Below are 19,890 nucleotides of genomic sequence, written 5' to 3' on the forward strand. Positions count from 1 at the left end.
ATGTATCTCTTAAATCTTTAGTATATATATATATATATATATATATATATATATATATATATATATATATATATATTATATATATATGTATATATATATATATATATATATATATATATATATATATATATATATATATATATTATATATATATATATATATATATATATTATATATATATATATATATATATATATATATATATATATATATTATATATATATATATATATATATATATATTATATATATATATATATATATATATATATATATATATATTATATATATATATATATATATATATTATATATATATATTATATATATTATATATATATATATATATATATATATATATATATATATATATATATATATATATATATATATATATATATATATATATATATATATATATATATGAAAAACTGAGGATAATGGAACGGAGAGAGAGAGAGAGAGAGAGAGAGAGAGAGAGAGAGAGAGAGAGGAAGCGAGGACAGGCAGGCCCCGAAGAGGCACCAAAAAACAGTTGTCAGACAGTACCAAGGAATAAAAATATCAAGGCTACTCTCAAGCTTCACTATGAAACAAATTTCCACTAACTTTGTTTGACTTAACTTTTAGTCAGTTTCTGGTGTCCAGAAAGAGCACAGCACGAATTCAGACGTTGTGTTCGGCTTTATGTTAACTGTTTCAACAAATAATAACAGACACGGCTGTGACACCTTAAATATAGTTACATCACACTAGCAGAACTGTAACATAATATTTCACTAGCATTTATAAAATTTTATGGTAAATTGCTAACTGCTGTGTGGACGAGGACAATGAGGGATGACGAGAGACATGCGATAAACAATAATATAGTTCGTTATATATTAACATAGAAATACCCAAATTGAATCAAGAATAAAAAATAAATAATGAAAAAATATAATTAGCCAGGCATAAAATTCCTGAATAAACCTACACCATGCAAGGTCACGGCAGCACAAACACAGGATAGACCCTGAATGAGTCGTAGCATAAGCTATCAAAGAAGATGGGATCCCATCGCACTGATTAGTGCGATGGGATCCCATTATAATGGGAATGCTCGGAGGAACCTGTTGAATCTCAGCATATGCTAATGCAAATGCTCCATTTGTGAAAAAAAGTACAAATTTTCTTAGGCCATTAACCAATGCCATTTATTTTATGAGGCCATTCAGCTTGGAGACTTGGCAAGTAGAAAGGGAGTGGGCACTTATACCTAGAACAATCCAATGACTTAGCAAAACATCCCAGCTTGAGGCTATGAACTACAAGTTCAACAGTGTACGAATCTAACTTATATAAGTAAAATACATGTGCAACAGTTAGTTATCTTTAATGAGAAACGTTTCGCCTACATAGTAGGCTTCTTCAGTCTTATACGGAGAAGAAAGCAGAAGTAGAAGAGACGTAAAGACAATGTAATCAGTCCATCACCCTCAAAGACGTAACTTTTAGGTGGTCAGTCCCTCAGGCTGGAGAAGAGTTCTGCTGCATAGTCCATTGTTCCTCCATTCATCCTTCAGAGTGCAGAAACTGTACTTCTCTACTTCAGGACTTAAGTTTGGCTAACCAGTTTTCCTAAATTATTTCATGAATTTTGCCATGCTCACACAAGGCACAGTACTCGCTCCCATCTTGTTTCTCATCCTCATATCTGACATAGACAAGGATGTCAGCCACAGCACCGTGACTTCCTTTGCAGATGGCACCCGAATATGCATGACAGTGTCTTCCATTGTAGACACTGCAAGGCTCCAGGCGAACATCAACCAAATCTTTCAGTGGGCTGCAGAAAACAATATGAAGTTCAACGATGAGAAATTTCAATTACTCCGATATGGTAAACATGAGGAAATTAAAACTTCATCAGAGTACAAAACAAATTTCTTCCACAAAATAGAGCGAGAAACCAACGTCAAAGACCTGGGAGTGATCATGTCGAAGGATCTCACCTTCAAGGACCATAACACTGTATCAATCGCATCTGCTAGAAAAATGACGTGATGGATAATGATAACCTTCAAAACTAGAGATGCCAAGCCCATGATGACACTCTTCAGGTCGCTTGTTCTATCTAGGCTGGAATATTGCTGCAAACTAACAGCACCATTCAAGGCAGGTGAAATTGCTGACCTAGAAAATGTACAGAGAACCTTCACGGTGCGCATAACGGAGATAAAACACCTCAATTACTGGGAGCGCTTGAAGTTCCTGAACCTGTACTCCCTGGAACGCAGGCAGGAGAGATGCATGATTATATACACCTGGAAAATCCTAGAGGGGCTATTACTGAACTTGCACAAGAAAATCACTCATAACGAAAGCAAAAGACTCGGCAGACGATGCAACATCCTCCAATGAAAAGCAGAGGTTTCACTAGCACGTTAAGAGACAATACAATAAGTGTCAGGGGCCCGAGACTGTTCAACTGCCTCCCAGCATACACAAGGGGGATTGCCAATAGACCCCTGGCTGTCTTCAAGCAGGCACTGGAGAAGCACCTAAAGTCGGTACCTGACCAGCCGGGCTGTGGCTCGTACGTTGGATTGCGTGCAGCCAGCAGTAACAGCCTGGTTGATCAGGCTCTGATCCACCATGAGGCCTGGTCACAGACCGGGCCGCGGGGACGTTGACCCCTGGAACTCTCTCCAGGTAAACAGCAACAGCACTTAAAGCCCAAAAAAAAAACTTGCTTCTACTTCGATCTAATACAATCACAGAGTCCTGCTGGATGTTCAAGTCCCTAGCACCGGCAATCTCCTTGACCTCCCTCCAACCTTCCTGGGTATGCAGGCGAGATTCACGTAAGGTATCTGGACTTGTAAATCATTTCTAACTTCATTCAACTGGCTGTCTTCCGAAAAATATCTTAATAGTATTTGCACTTCTGTAAGCAATCTTCACTTCATTATAAGAGAGAATTTTGTTTGCAGATTTCAGTTCGCCCAAGTTAGGAAAAATCATTATATTTCTAATTTCAAAATCTTTCATCTCTTTTTCATCTCTGGCCGAGAAATAAGAATCTATGAAATTCTGTGACCAAATTTAAAAAAAATGTAGGAAAAATAAATTCAATCTCCTGTTCTATGAGCTGTGAAGTGCATAATCAGAATGTTCTAAAAAATAAACCAGATAAATGCTGTACAAACAAAAGTATTGCTAAAAATTCTGCATTAAAGTGTGTCCAAAAATAGCAGTTGACTAGCGTTTTGGAAATCATCTCAGAGAAGAGATGGTGTTCAATCACATGGCAAATCAGTCCTAAGAATATGGTAATCCAGTGAGCTAGCCTTTAAACCTGAGATTTCGACTCACTGAAGGACATTAACAGATTTCGGAAGAACAACAAATAACAGCTCCAGCTGCATGCTTACTGAGTTTTAGCTCCTTTCATTTTCTCAACTTTAGACATATATGAAGGAGCCAATACGAACGTAGAATTGTATTATAGGAAAGTTGATAAGCAAGTTTTATAGGGAGTCCTTAACACAAAGTGTAATTTATTACACTAGTTTACAGAGCTTACGTTATGTAAAAGTGACTGTTTGATATATATATATATTCTTCCTTGGAGATGCATAATATATTAAGGTTGCTGTTCCAGCGCCCTCTTGGTGTAATTCACGAGCCACCTGTGACCAGTCTATTTTAAAAATGACCTATTTAAAGGTAATCTGCTTTAAGTGATTACGTCTCACCCGCCTTTCTCTATGACCCATGGTGACAATTCAAAAGTGACAATATATAAGCACAACTGATTTACTCTCGCCCTGTCTTGCTGGTATGTTTTTTACCCAGGCGTGATCTGTCAGGCGCTTATATTCTAACCAACGTGGTCGAATAATTCCGTCTCAGACCCAAGACAGGAGAAGCTAAGGCATGACCTACCTGGTTTCTTGTCCTCTCTCATGCCCTCTTACTCCTCTTGAAGCTTACCTCAAGAATGACCCCTGTGTTCACATTGTTTCTAATGCCCTGTCTCATGCCCTGTCGCTCTTTCAGCTTTTCCTCCACGACCTACCTTGTCCCTGATGCCCTGTCTCATGCCCTCTCGCTCCTCCTCCAACTTGCGGTGCTTCTCCTTGCGTCGGTCTTCGGCTTCCCTGATGGCTTCAAGACGCTCTCTCTCTGCCTCCTCCTCCTTCTCCTTATCTCCTTCGTCGCCACCGTCACCACCGCCAGGTAACTGGCCTGTTAAGGAGAAAGAAATGGTCAGTAAAATGTTGTTAGTGAGAGAGTTTTAAAAGGAGATTCTCAGAGGAAACGTTAATGTTTGATCAGATAGATTAAACAAATAGATAATAGGTAAGATAATAGGTAAGAGGATAACAAGGGTAATATAACCAGTGTTAGGGACAGAGTCAGAAGCATAATTAATTTAATTAGTTTATTCATTTAATCAATTAGTTTAATCAATTAGTTTAATTAAACACGGATATTACCATTAGAGTACAGCAATGCAGAATGTGTTCAATTATTTTACCAGTGTATTATAATTATTAATTTAATAATTGTTAACGTACTGTAAAAATTATTTAAGGCTTCAACTATTGTTTATTGTAAACTGTTTATTTTTTGTTTATATTTTGGTATCGCAGATGATTTATTTGCCATCTTTCATGTTTAATTTTAATAAATGTTTTAATTGGCTATTAATGTTTTCCATTTGATACTTACCAAATATTGGTACATGACTCGTCATTGATTACCGGGAAGTTAAACAAAACGGACGATGCATCAACCCCCGTTACCCACCCAACCACCACCCACTCACCCATCCACTACCCGCCCACTGGGCTGGGTGGAGTATGGATACAAGGTTCGAGTCTCTCGTCCATCTTTCTGTTTATTTATTTTCAGTACTTCATTAAGACTTAAATTGTATGTATGTATATATATATATATATATATATATATATATATATATATATATATATATATATATATATATATATATATATATATATATATATATATATATATATATATATATATATATATATATATATATATATATATATATATATATATATGCTAAAAATTAAAATGTCATAGAAAACTCGTTGGCCCCATGTACTCATTAATTAGTTTTGCCCCATTGTGATCAAATAATGGGGCAAAAATATTTTTCATCAAAGAACAACCTACACCTCCCTCTCCCCAGCATCCACAAACTGTCGCTCGACCCCCAAAATCATGGTACGGGGAAAGTGGCAACAATTTATCTGTGGTGAAATCAGTGAAGCAGAAGCAGCAAGAGCGGCTTGCCAGCCAGTCGGGATCCGCTGTGCGGCTCCCTCGGTGGTATTCGATTAACTTGATTGCTTTCTGCCCGATGCTCTTTTGTTTTAATGCAGTGACTTTAACTGATTCCAGCGCAGTCAGGGAGGAGTTTATGAGAGAAAGCCAGTCGTGTAAACATAATGTTAAACGATTTTTTTTTGTCTGTTCTAGAGGATGACTTAGAAAATTGTAGAAGCTATTACCGTGGAACATAAATGCCAGGAAGTCTGTTAGAGGTCGGTGCAGAAGAAAAAGAGAAGAGGGTGGTGTAATTAAGGCAGTATGTCGTGGTGTGCGCTCAGGGGTGGCAGGGGGAGGTGGAGGGAAAGATGGTGAAGACTGGGTCGGCAGGAGAGTCACTATACCGGAAGTAACAGCATCATCACCATCACCACCACCCACGGTCGTCGCCGCCACCAACAGCAACAACAACGTGACTCTTATAATTTTTCTTCATCTCATAATTCTTGTCAGATTGTCCTTCTTTCTTCCTTAATTATCTTCAAGCTGAGTTTCTCCCCAACACCTGAGATGAATGTTGTCTTTACAGTATTATATATTTTGTTACATTCATTTATTCGTTCATTCTTTCTCGTTCTCTCTCTCTCTCTCTCTCTCTCTCTCTCTCTCTCTCTCTCTCTCTCTCTATCTCTCCCTTCTCCATCCCCACAATGGAAGTTCCTCGGCACTGGTGAGGGGCTCTTGATCTAGGGAATTGGATCTATGCTCCAGTTCCCTGAATTGAGTCTGAATGTGTTCCCCTCCCCAGGCGCTGTATATTTTCGGGTTTAGCGCTCCCCATATTTATAATAATCTCTCCTTCAGCAAGAAAACCGTAATTATATGGAGAGAGAGAGAGAGAGAGAGAGAGAGAGAGAGAGAGAGAGAGAGAGAGAGAGAGAGAGAGAGAGAGAGAGAAAGAGAGAGAGAGAGAGAATGTGTGTGTACTCACATATTTGTGGTTGCAGGGGTCGATTCATAACTCCTGGCCCCACGTCTTCACTGATCGCTACTAAGTCACTCTCCCTGAACCGTGAGCTTTATCATACCTCTGCTTAAAGCTTCTACGTCGCTTCCCAAACTATTCCACTTTCTGACTACTCTGTGGCTGAAGAAATACTTCCTAACATCCCTGTGATTCATCTGTGTCTTCAACTTCCAACTGTGTCCCTTTGTTGCTGTGTCCCAACTCTGGAACATCCTTTGTCCACCTTGTCAATTCCACTCAGTATTTTGTATGTCGTTATCATGTCCCCCCTATCTCTCCTGTCCTCCAGTGTCGTCAGGTCGATTTCCCTTAACCTCTCCTCGTAGGACATACCTCTTAGCTCTGGAACTAGTCTTGTTGCAAACCTTTGCACTTTCTCTAGTTTCTTTACGTGTTTGGCTAGGTGTGGGTTCCACACTGGTGCCACATACTCCAATATGGGCCTAACGTACACGGTGTACAGGGTCCTGAACGATTCCTTATTAAGATGTCGGAATGCTGTTCTTAGGTTTGCTAGGCGCCCATATCCTGTAGTTATTTGGTTGATGTGCGCTTCAGGGGATGTGACTGGTGTTATACCACGTGTATGTGTGTGTGTGTGTGTGTGTGTGTGTGTGTGTGTGTGTGTGTGTGTGTGTGTGTGTGTGTGTGTGTGTGTGTGTGTGTGTATCACACTGGTTAAGGGACTCTGATCAATTTAACAGTAAGATGGTTCCTGCCATAAGGCATCAGCGTTGCCTATGGAGTGAACAATTTATTCAAGATTTCATCACAGAGTTAACTGTTAAGTCAAGGAAGTTGTCCCAGCTACGATGTTACAAACAAAATTAGTGGGAAGTCAACGAGAAGCGGAGACTTGGAAGTGTTGGTGTCACTGTAGGTTAGCCAGTGGTATGTTATGGCCAGTGTTGTTAGCCAGTGGTATTTTATGTTCACATTTAAAATACTCGCAGTAAACCCATATATATCAAAGTCTAGGTAATAACGCCATTATTAAAAAGGGACGACGTATCGCCTGCTAAAACTCTCAGTGGGGGAAATGTCTTGAATAACATGCTGTGTGCGCGTCTACGTCTTTTCGCTTGTTTACGGTCGCGCAAGAAACTTAGATCGACTGGTAAAATTTCATACCATACACTAGATGTACTTCTGTCGCTGCGTGATCCGAGAAATCTATCCCCCGTATCTCCCAAGTCCAGCCCCCTCTACCTGAATGAACACAAAAGGAATAGTGCAGGGTGGTCATAAAATTCCAATGCAGCAAAATATATTAATATGAATTTGGATTTGTGTGTGTATATTTGTGCATATGTATACCTGAACGCGTGTACCCTTTTATATATTATACATGCGTGTGCAAATGTATATTTATGCAAATGGACGTATACATGTGAGCACATGTGTACTGATAAATTTATATACTTATGCATATGTAAGCGTATGCATATTTATGCAAGAATGCTTCTACACTTTCATATGTATACGTGTGGGAATATGCATATGTGTAGGCATTATTATATGTATGGATGAGTATACATATGCGTGTGCGCATATATATATATATATATATATATATATATATATATATATATATATATATATATATATATATAGGATGGGGCCCACCTCTGGTGTAAATTGTGGGACCCATAGCTTAGGAGAAGTGGATAAAAAGGCTTCAAGGAAGAATATTTGGATTTCTTCCTGAAGCCGTTTGAATATTTCACTTCCCCTACCACCCCAACTTTTCATTCTTTTTTACCAATAGGTATATTTTTTTACATAATATGGGACAAAAGGTTTAAGAGATACATTATTGATATAAAGATGGCATATACAGTACATGAGGTGTGAGAGATACATGTTTAGTACATATTGTTACATGTTCACCACTGACCATAATGTGAAAATCTCATCCAGCTCCTCAGAGCTGCGGCGCGTGCCCAAAATACAGCAGGCATTACCCCTCTGAACAGCAGCACTGAGTCGCTGGAACAGAAAACTAGCTGCCCTGGGATCCCTAGTTACCTTGATGAGTCTTTTGCCTAGCTTCTTAAGGAACTTAGATGCTCTCTTTCCCCTTGAGCCAAGGGTCTCCGAGCCTATGGGAACAAACATATAATGATGGGCAAGTTCTCCATATTTTGTAGACTTTTGGGACTCCCTGAAGCTGGCAGCTGCCCCTCCTTCCTCCCTGGTGTATTGGAGATAGGTGTCAGCCAAGGTAGATGCACATGTGTAGTTCCACACCACCTGCTTACCGTCTGTCCAGGCTTAACGTGTGATACCATCTGGACGCTTCTGGCTGCCATAAGATCTACATATATATATATATATATATATATATATTCATACTTGAAAATGCTGTATGTCCGTCACCACACCCAAAATATCCACCACCATCACCATTACTGTCGTTACTGCCATGAACACAACTACACCTATCACCACCATCACCACAGCTATGGCAACCATTACCACAAACACAGCTATTACCATCAGCACAACCACAACTATCACCACCACCGCAACTATCACCACCGCCACAACTATCACCACCATTATCATCACAACTATCACCACCACTGTGTGTCTGTGTTTATGCCAGTCTGTTACCAATAATTATAGAAGCCAATCACACTGTGATAACTGACGGTCGGTATCCTGTAAAGTTGAGAAATATCAGTGTCCCAACCCTCCTTTTTTCCTTTTTCTTACAATGGAATTGCTTTCTAATATATTTCGTGAAAACCACTTGTCTGATCTTAATGAAATTCACTCAACCTTTATACTCTAATGAGACGCATTGCAGACTATATAATTTATATAAAAAAAAGTCAATATTGCAAATCCAACTGAATATTTCATAAAAAAAGATCTGCAAAATGGCTCAAGAAAATAAAAAAAATCATGGTATAGATATATATTTGGATTTTTATTATTTTTTTCAGCTTGAGATCCCAATAGTTTAATGGTCCAGAAGAGTCAGCATGATACTTCCATTTTTTTAAATATTAGCAAATTTAAAGCTAGGAAGCTTTAGGAAGCTTACTAAAATATTAAAGCTTATTTTAAAGTTCGACGCACTTATGTTGAAGGCGTCAAGGCGAGGAGGAGAAAGCTTTATACAGTATTTATCCGATTTTTCAAAGTTTTCATTAATTGTATATCGGCAAATTTATAATTCTTTTTATGATATACATCAACTTTGATGGTTTGAAGAAAATGAAGAAATCAATTTGGCAATTTAATAAAGAGGCAAATTGGGAGTTATGCAGTCCAGTAATAAGGCCTGAAGCCACTCAGAAGAAACGTTCTGTAGTTATGGTTTCCATCAATTCGGCCGTTTCCCACCGAGGCAGGGTGACCCGAAAAAAGAAGCAACACTTTCATCATCACTCACTCCATCACCGTCTTGCCACAGCTGTGCAGATACTACAGTCCAAAACCTGCAACCTATCTCCACCCGTCCAGGACTCAAGTCCAGCTAACCGGTTTCCCTGAATCCCTTCATAAATGTTACCATGCTCACACTCCAACAACACGTCAAGTCAAAAAACTCATTTGTCTCCAACCCAAGTTATTTTAACTAAATAAGCATGTTGACAAATTTCCCTGAAATATGCTAAACTTAATTTGTGCTATTCTGTCCGTAAGATGCATCAACCATTAAATATCGAAGCCGCTCAGAAGAGATACTCGATTTTATTTAACGTAATGTGGTGAAATTAACTTTTTACATTATTTTACACGTAAAACTGGAAAATGTGCATCTGGACACATTTCGTTCTCTGCTGTTGTCGAACAAGGAGGCGCCATTCCTGAATGAAGCTACGCTGCAGACTGCTTTAGAAGCTATAAGAACCAGTTCAAGGATTTCGGGTTCTGTCAATAGCTGTAAGATTCATTTTTAGTTAAGTTACACCTGCTTCGAAAATTCGAAGCTGGTCAGATGAAGTCTTCTCGTCTTATCAGGGAAATAAACACGAAACTCTGGAGGAAAAAAGAAGTTCCGGCGAGCACTTGTATTTCTTCCCTCTGGGATGCCTAATAAGAGAGAGAAACTTAAGATGCTTAATAAGAGATGCTTAATAAGAGATGCCTAATAAGAGATGCCTAATAAGAGATGCCTAATAAGAGATGCCTAATAAGAGATGCCTAATAAGAGATGCCTAATAAGAGATGCCCAATAAGAGATGCCTAATAAGAGATGCCTAATAAGAGATGCCTAATAAGAGATGCCTAATAAGAGATGCCTAATAAGAGATGCCTAATAAGAGATGCCTAATAAGAGATGCCTAATAAGAGATGCCCAATAAGAGATGCCTAATAAGAGATGCCTAATAAGAGAGAGAAACTTGTGAATCTTTGCTTGTGGATGTGTCTTTCTATAATTCAGTCTCCATGAAAGCCTGTGCAGCCAGACTTTGACACAGGCTTCCCTGTAATTTGGAGTAGGTTTTAGGTTTCACGGTATTCCAAAAATGTTAACGAGGTGGGGCCCCTCCCCCGCCTCCAGACATGTCAGGTGGGTGCCCCACACCCTCACCTAACAAGTCAGGTGCTGGGAAGAAAACTTTTGAAACTGTCGGATAAAGCATTTAAGAAAAAATTTCATTAACTTTTTTCACTGATAACTTATCTCATGAGAGGGAAAATACCCGACGGCCCAGAGGGTAAATCTGATAGTTAGCAATATACGGGATTTTAAAAGAATTATTTAAATGAAATGTAATGAATTTTTCGATTATGACATGGAGAAAAAAAAAAGGTGAAAGCTGCTGAATGATCCATAACCAGCACGAAAGACAGTTGACTGGCAGTAATAGTTTTATTACTCATCAAAGCAATCAGCTGTGTATTTTTAGGTAAACACAGCACAACTATACCGAAGACTACAATAAATATAGACATAAAAAATAGCAACATTGTCACGTTAATAAAGATGACGCTCAATAAATCAAACTCGCTACAGGACTGACAGACTCGTAAAAATATCTAGAGAAATTGCGTGCTAAGTGACGGTAACATTTAAGTCGAAATAAGGAAAAGTTCTAAGCTCCTTAACATTTAGAAGCTCTGTTACATACGCATAAGCATGTGCTTGTGCGTGCGTGGACTCGTATGCCCAAACACACACACACACACACAGCCAGTAGCTGTGAATCGACCCCTGCAGCCACATATAGGCGAGTATCGACCCCTCACACATATAGGCGAGTACACACACACACACACACACACACACACACACACACACACACACACAGTGGAAACTGATAATGTGTTCATTAAGAGACAACTTCCTACACAGCAGATAGAGAAGTTTTACAAGGGATCCACTTAGACACCCCATCGTTCCCACATTAATAAAGGATCTGAGCGGAAAAAAATGGGGCGAAGGAATGGGAGAGGGGCAAGCTGAGGAGGAACCGAGCCGAGTGAAGAGGTATGGAACAGGGGTGGAGATTTATAAGATATAGAAGCGAGATAGATGATGAATTGTTGTGGAGGCATTTGACGGAGAAATTGCCCTAATTACTAATAAGAAAATAATCATTCAGATTTGATCAGCTTGTCTCGAAAACTAGAAGCGTTAGAGAAAATCAAAAAACAGGTTTGGAATTAGCGTCATATGAGCTATAAAGATCACATTCACTGATAAAAGCTTGTAAAATGTAAAACATCCTCCGAGAAACTTACGTCAGAAACGTGTTAACAGCCGAATCAGATCGGCGCATAGTCATGATGGATCTTCGGAAAATTTTGTGAAAGCGATGGATACGACAAATTCAAGAAGGAATTTCTAACCATCAGCGTCACGTAACTGAAAGTAGGTATCTCAGCAGAGTCCTAAATCAGAAACGTTCTGTGGTTCAACGCTTTCAATGAAACCTCATATATTACAGCTAAAAGCTTGGCAGACTTTCACATTTGTTAAACCTTCTTGAGAAAGTATAAGTTTTCCTGCATTCGAAGATGGAGTGCAGAAAAAAATCTTCGAAGGCATATCAGAAAATGGGCTGTCGCAACTCCTTGAAAATACATTGCTTTTTTTTTTTTTTTACCTTATACATTTCTTCCGCGAAAACCTTTGCTCAGTGAGTGACGAGGAAGATGATTCCCATCCAGACATTCAGTCAATGGAAACTCGTTACCATGGTTCCTGGAGTGAAAGTTTTCTGCCAGACTATTGCCGGATTTTGTGCCGCAACAAATCTCAAAAAAGTTTGCAAAACAAATCTTATTTGCAACGCATTTGTTGTTTATCTTTTTGTCGTAAACATACAACACAGGTTGCATGGCGTATTTTTTTTTTTTGACTTTAAATGAAAAATGTGTACATATTAACTAATGGAAATTACCTAAAAAAATGCTGAAACACCAGTCATGTATCGAAACCGAGAGAATCAAGAAGAAAACTCAAAATACATTTCAAATTATATAGCAAAACTCGTCTAGAAAAATGTGTTTACATCTTTGACGGAAAAAAACTTTCCGTTTTATTATACAATGCTATTTGTATGTTAGGCTATTCGCTTCAGAATTCTAGATGCAGTGTTTATCAGCAGTTTATCAGCACTGCTGAACAGCACACAATCCCTTGCACTCCCATAAGAGACTATGGCTCCATGAGTGTTGCCTCTCAGAGCAACACAAGAGATTATAATTCACGAATGATGTCCATTGCACTCCGACCTCATATGTGCGCGCTCACGCACGCACGCACGCACTCACGCACGTACGCACTCACGCGCACACACACACACACACACACACACACACACACACACACACACACACACACACACACACACACACACACACACACACACACTGGCTACTCTAATTTAACCCTGCCAAATGCAAAGTCATGAAGAGTGGGAAAGGGCAAAGAAGAAAGCAGAGTATAGGTTAGGTGGCCAAAGACTACAAACCTCACTCACGGAAAAGGATCTTGGGGTGAGTATAATACCGAGCACATCTCCTGAGGCGCACATCAACCAGGTAACTGCTGCAGCATATGGGCGCCTGGCAAACCTGAGAATAGCGTTCCGATACCTCTGTACACCAAGTACGTCAAACCCATACTGGAGTATGCAGCACCAGTTTGGAACCCATACCTGGTCAAGCACGTCAAGAAATTAGAGAAAGTGCAAAGTTTGCAACAAGACAAGTTTCAGAGCTTAGGGGAATGTCCTATGAAGAAAGGTTAAGGGAAATCGGTCTGACAACACTGGAGGACAGGAGAGTTAGGGAAGACATGATAACGACATACAAAACACTGCGAGGAACTGATAAGGTGGGCAGAGACAGGATGTTCCAGAGATGGGACACAGAAACAAGGGGTCACAGTTGGAAGCTGAAGACTCATATGAATCGAAGAGATGTTAGGAAGTATTTCTTTAGTCAGAGTTGTCAGGAAGTGGAATAGTCTGGCAAATGACGTAGTGGAGGCAGAAACCATACATAATTTTAAGACGAGGTATGATAAAGCTCATGGAGCAAGGAGAGAGAGGACCTAGTAGCGACTAGTGAAGAGGCGGGACCAGGAGCTGTGTCTCAACCCTTGCAACTACAAATATGTGAGTACACACACACAAATCCACACATGTAGTGGAGGCAGGATTCATTCTTAGCTTTAAGCAGAGGTATGATGAAGCTAATGGTGCGGGGAGAGTGACCCAGTAGAGGCCAGTGAAGAGGAGGGGCCAGGAGCTTTGAATCGACCCCTGCAACCACAACTAGGTGAGTACACACACACAAACTTCCAGCCTCGGGGGAGAGGCGGAGACGCACATTTCAAGCTCTGTAAAGAAGCGGTCCTCTGGTGCAAACTCCTCTTCCATTTATGGTGCTGCTCAGTGGGCTGTTGACCAGCTGCCGGGAAGCATATGTGAGGGCAGCTGCACACGCAGGACCAGAGAGAGGGAGAGAGAGAGAGAGAGAGAGAGAGAGAGAGAGAGAGAAAGCTAGAGCAAGAGTGTTAGTAGGAGGTGCAAACTGAGAGAAAGAGGAAATAGTAATGAAAGTGTCTTTGTATTTGTGCGTTAATGTGTTACTGTATATCTATATTTCTGGTTATGTCTATGTGTATATTCTCACTTAGAGATAAGTGAGAATATAAACAGACATACCCAGAAATATAGATATATATTAACACATTAACATACAGATACAAAGACACAACACTGCTTCCTCTTTCTCTCAGTCTGCACCTCCTACTAAATTTCACTCCCTCTCTATCTTTCTTTCTTTCTCTCTCTCTCTCTCTCTCTCTCTCTCTCTCTCTCTCTCTCTCTCTCTCTCTCTCTCTCTCTCTCCGTCCCTCCCTTTCCCCACAGTGATGAATCTTGGTAAATCGTAGAAAAATTCTCGAAGGATGCAATATTGACGAAAACAATTTAATCTTTATTTCCCCTTCCTTCACCTACAACATTCTGATTGCTCAAAAGCCCCGTGTTTAAACTAAATACAAAATCTGCCAGAAAAACGCAGAAAGAAGTTTCCAACACCTCGTTGCAGAGGGACTTTTAGCGGCGTTTTCTTCCTCCCTTTTTTATACCCGTGTTTGAAAGCTCCTGATTCCTTGTTTGACTCCATTAATTGGGTGTTGTCCAAGCACACAGTCAGCTGAGGGAAAGTCTTCAAAGATAAGGTCTCTCAGGTCTGGTCGACTGGCGCAAGGCGTCAGTGCGTGGGAACATGCAACGGCTGTGCTATCAAGGAGAGAGACTGTGTATCCTCGTGATAACGAGAGCGTGAGCTGTCCTCATGATAACGAGAGCATAATCTGTGTTCTCGTGATAAAGAGAGCGCAAGCTGTGTCCTCATGATAACGAGAGGGTAAGCTGTGTCCTCATGATAACGAGAGGGTAAGCTGTGTCCTCATGATAACGAGGGCGCAAGCTGTGACCTCATGATAACGAGAGAGTTAGCTGTGTCCTCGTGACGACGAAAGCTGAAGCTGCGCCCTCAAGATTAAGAAAAGACTGTGTTTTCTTGGTAACGAAACCATAAGCTGTGCCATCAAGATAGAGGAAGAGTGTGATATGTTCTCATGATAACGAAAGCTTAAGTTTAACTATCGAGGTAAAGAAATTTTGTGCATTCAAGCTGTGCTATCAGGGTAAAGAATTAATGAAGCGTTGCGTTCTCAAAGTACAGAAAGCTTATGATGTGAGCTCACGTTAACAGCTCCGGCTGTGTTTTCAAGCTAATGAAAGTTTAAGCTGTGTTCTCACAGTAAAGAAAGCCTCAGCTGTGATCTCATGTTAACGACAGAATAACTAGTGTGTGTGTGGAAAGTAACGAACCTTAACGGTGAACTAACGTTCCAGGTGAAGGGAATGTACCGCCGTGGCGCCGGGGTACAGGTGTGGGAATGTACCGCCATAGCGCCGGGGTAGAGGTACGGTAGTGTACCTCCATGGGGCCGGGGTACAGGTATGGTAATGTACCTCCATGGGGCCGGGGTAGAGGTATGGTAATGCACCTCCATGGGGCCGGGGTACAGGTATAGTAATGTACCTCCATGGGGCCGGGGTACAGGTATAGTAATGTACCTCCATGGGGCCAGGGTACAGGTATAGTAATGTACCTCCATGGGGCCGGGGTACAGGTATAGTAATGTACCTCCATGGGGCCGGGGTACAGGTATAGTAATGTACCTCCGTGGGGCCGGGGTACAGGTATAGTAATGTACCTCCGTGGGGCCGGGGTACAGGTATAGTAATGTACCTCCATGGGGCCGGGGTACAGGTATAGTAATGTACCTCCATGGGGCCGGGGTACAGGTATAGTAATGTACCTCCGTGGGGCCGGGGTACAGGTATAGTAATGTACCTCCATGGTAAAAGTGTGGATTTGTCAGCCTAGTAACTTAGAACTCAAATTAAGTTGTGATTAACAACTATTAATAAATAAACATAAGAGTGGATGAGGGGTTGGAACCGCCGAGCCTCCAGCACACTGCCTTACACTCAGTAATCTTCACTAAGGAGTAACAATAGTTCTTGCTGCTCACATGATGGCTTGCTGAGAAGCTTAATATAAAAGAATTGCAAAGGAATACGAAGATGACATAATAAAGACGAGAAAAAACACGGCGAAGAGAATATTAAGTATCTTTGGTTCGGAAAAGTCAGAATAATGGAACGGGGGGAGAGAGAGAGAGAGAGAAAGAGAGAGAGAGAGAGAGAGGGGGTGAGAGATATGCAGGAATGAGGGGAAAACAGGCGAAAGAGAGGAAGAACGATTAAATTATAAAGGTAGAAAATAGAATTAAAACCTCAGAGTGCTTCCTCGGACCCCTAAAATTCATTTATAATCCCAAATTTGGCCTCCGGATCACCTTAAACCATTTTATAAACCACTATGCACTTTAACGGGAGACTTGTGTCTAGTACAGCTTTCCCAAACCAACACAAAGATAAATATTGTCGATCTCTCGGTCCTCCAGAACATCCAGGAAACTGAACGAAAACTCAATGAAAATTTATTTGCTTACCTAGTATTATCAGCAGAAACCCCTTTAACAGATGCTTGGAATCTCTTAAAGAATTGCAGGAATCCTATTTGACAAACCATATTAGAATCCTCTTTTATAAGATAAACATCTTTATTATGCACCCCATACCCACCCCATGCGCGGTAGACAAAGGTTCCAGACGAATGAAAGCCTCATCTACAGGTGATAGAATCCTCATCAACAGGTGATAGAAACCTCATCAACAAGAATGGAAACGACTCCAACAATAAGAGCTTCAATCCTCTTTAGCAAGAAGCGCTGGAAACCTCTTCAATAAGAGACTAGAAGCCTATATAACCGGAAAATCAGCAATTCTTTTCAATAATAGGTGCTGGAAATCTCATCGACAAAAGCTGGAAATCTCACAAACAGGAGGAAAGAACCTCTTGATGAAGATCTACTGGAAGGCTCTTCATCATCAGGAATTTAAAATATCTTCAACTATAGGAACTGGAGACATAGTTACCAATAGGTTCTGGGAATACTATTTTTAAGGGGCTGTAAATGTGTCCGGCAGCAAGAATTGGAAATCACATCAAAGGTTCTAGAATTTGGAAACGTGTACAAAAGGCGTTGAAAACCTTCTCATCAAGAGGTGATGGAAACATCTTCAAAACTTTGTGCTGCAAGTCTTTTCAATATATTCTGGATGCCTTCGACAATAGGTGCTGAACACCTTTTTCAACAAGAAGATCTGGAAACGCCTCTCACATTGCAACAGGAAACCGACCTAGTCTTTAAAAGAAAACAGAAGCTGCGAGAGTGAGCAATAATGCTCCACACCTACACTGAATTTCTTTCGCCCAACTGGAAAAACAACAGAAACTGTTTAAAAAAAAAGAGAAAACGCAGTCAGTCAGTCAGAAATGTCAAGCTAAAAATCTTAAGAGCCTCACTAAAAGATTTCAAAAACATCCAAAAAAAAAAAGTTTCAAAAGCTTCAGGAAAAGGTTTCAACATCAGGGAAAGGCTTCACGAGTATCGGACGAAGTCCAAAGAGCAGTCGTTTCAACAGCATCAGCAGAAGGTTCCAAGAGCATCAGCAAATCGTTGCTAAAAAATTCAGCAAGTTCCCACCGTGTCACCAAGAGCTTCCTCCAGACTGTAGCACCTCTATCAGAATGTCTGGCGAGTGGTGTGTGTCGACACATCCAGAAGGCATCAACTCCGACAAGTAAACAAACCCTGGCACACACAGTTGCCCGGAGGTCCTGGTGTTGCAGTTGACACCACGTCAGTTCGTCTGTTGGGGCCATTGTCAAACTTTGCCTTGGCCCGCGGTCTGGTTATATATTAGGGCTTTGTGTCGCGGCTAGAGGAAGATCTATGACCCTCTTCTCGGATCTGCCTGACACATTCAGCATTATGGCTGATCTATTCTCTTTCTCACAAAACATTTATTGTGAAATACAATCCGTAACACTTTGAGAAGAGGTGTATAGTTCCCCATAACTCGGTCGGTAGAGCACTCAGCTCACACATTGAATATCTGTGCTTTGATCCCCGGTACGGAAGAAAATATTAGGCGTGTTTCCTTAAGATACCTGCTGTCCCTGTTTCCCTAGCAGTAAGTAGGTACCTGAGTGTTAGCCGACTGGTGTGGGTCGTACCCTGAGGACAAAATTAACCTAAATACCCGAAATGCGCTGCATAACCAGGGGCTTTCTATATAGTATGCCACTGATATCAGCTAGTTCGGTGAAAGTTGAATCATATTCTTGTAAAAATAAAGATAATCTTATTATTATAGAGCGATGGTCTGACCCTTTCTGTCCGTAGGTGATTATACTCTACGTATATTTTATCGTTTGCTTTTAATTTTTCGAATAAACTAAGTTCACATTTTTTATCATAGGCACTAAAAATATCGTCGGCCTTAGGCACTGTGGCTGTTGTTCCTCATGATTAATACGGCCCTAGTTATGTGTGGGTTTACGCATTTGTGATCCGTGTGGATCACTCGGAGCAAGGATGAACCTCGATCCTCCGGCATTTAATATCAAGAATAAGACGCTACATAAACTGTACTCACATGACTGTGGCTGATAAATGAGTATTTACAGAGACAAACAACATAATTTCGACAATGACTAGGCACCTCTTCTAACACCCGGTGCTGAGAAAACTTCTAGCATCCGGTGCTGAGAAGCCTTCTAGCACCCGGTACTACATCTCTGCATTCTGTTTGTTTTCCAGTGCAACCACTGCCATATCATAGTGGTCCAGTAGTTGCGAGACACAGGAGCGACCTGCTCTGAACCCATGTTGCCCTGGATTATGCAACTGATGGGAGTCCAAGTGGTTTACAATCCTGCATCTTAAAACTGTTTCCAACATTTTTATGATGTGGAACGTTAAATCTATTGATTTATAGTTCCTAGTTATTACTGAGAAACCTTCTAACACCTGGTGCAAAGAAATCATTTTCTAACATCCGGTGCTGAGAAACCTAGCACCCTGTGCTGAGAAACATCGTCTCCATCACCATGGTACTGTGAGAAACTTATACTACCTGGTGCTGAAAGACACTGATAGTTCCTAGTGTTGAGAGACATAGTACTGAGAGACATTTATAACACCTAATTCTAGCACGCGGTGCTGACATTTCTATCACACCGGGCTGAGCAACAGTCTAGCACACGATGCTGACACTCTTCTAGTACCTGGGAATGAGAAGCATTTTAGCACACAGAGCTGAGATACACTTCTACCACATAATACTGAGAAACATTCTAGAATACAATGCTGAGAGAGACTCTTGAAACACCTGGTGATGAGAGAGAATTGTAGCACCTGGTGCAGAGAAACTTTTTTGCTCACTGTTCTTGAATTATTTTGTTATGTGTTATCATAAGAGCATGTCAGACTCGCTGGTGCAGTGATGGATGAACCACCGGGTCAGCTGTTAGTGCCAACAAGTGGAGAAATAAGTGTAAGGTTGAGTGTTGCTAGGAATAAATCACGCACCCAGATGATGGTGATATCATCGACACTTACTGAGTCCTTGCTGAGTGACTTTGCTCTCTAGCATTTAAAGTCTCAGGACAT

At 40.5% G+C, this 19,890-nt stretch overlaps 1 protein-coding gene across 4 annotated transcripts in view; it reads right to left on the minus strand.

The window, feature by feature from the left end:
- Positions 1-19,890, minus strand: part of cpx (synaptic transmission protein complexin) — an 874,417-nt gene that overhangs the window by 196,047 nt on the left and 658,480 nt on the right. For all 4 annotated transcript variants that reach the window (XM_070087415.1, XM_070087414.1, XM_070087416.1 and 1 more), the window contains exon 3: positions 4,062-4,231. In XM_070087415.1, the coding sequence (XP_069943516.1) occupies positions 4,062-4,231 (170 nt within the window). The remainder of the gene's footprint in view (positions 1-4,061; positions 4,232-19,890) is intronic.

This window comes from Cherax quadricarinatus, chromosome 21, assembly GCF_038502225.1.
Source record: "Cherax quadricarinatus isolate ZL_2023a chromosome 21, ASM3850222v1, whole genome shotgun sequence".
Classification (NCBI taxonomy): Eukaryota; Metazoa; Arthropoda; class Malacostraca; order Decapoda; family Parastacidae; genus Cherax; species Cherax quadricarinatus.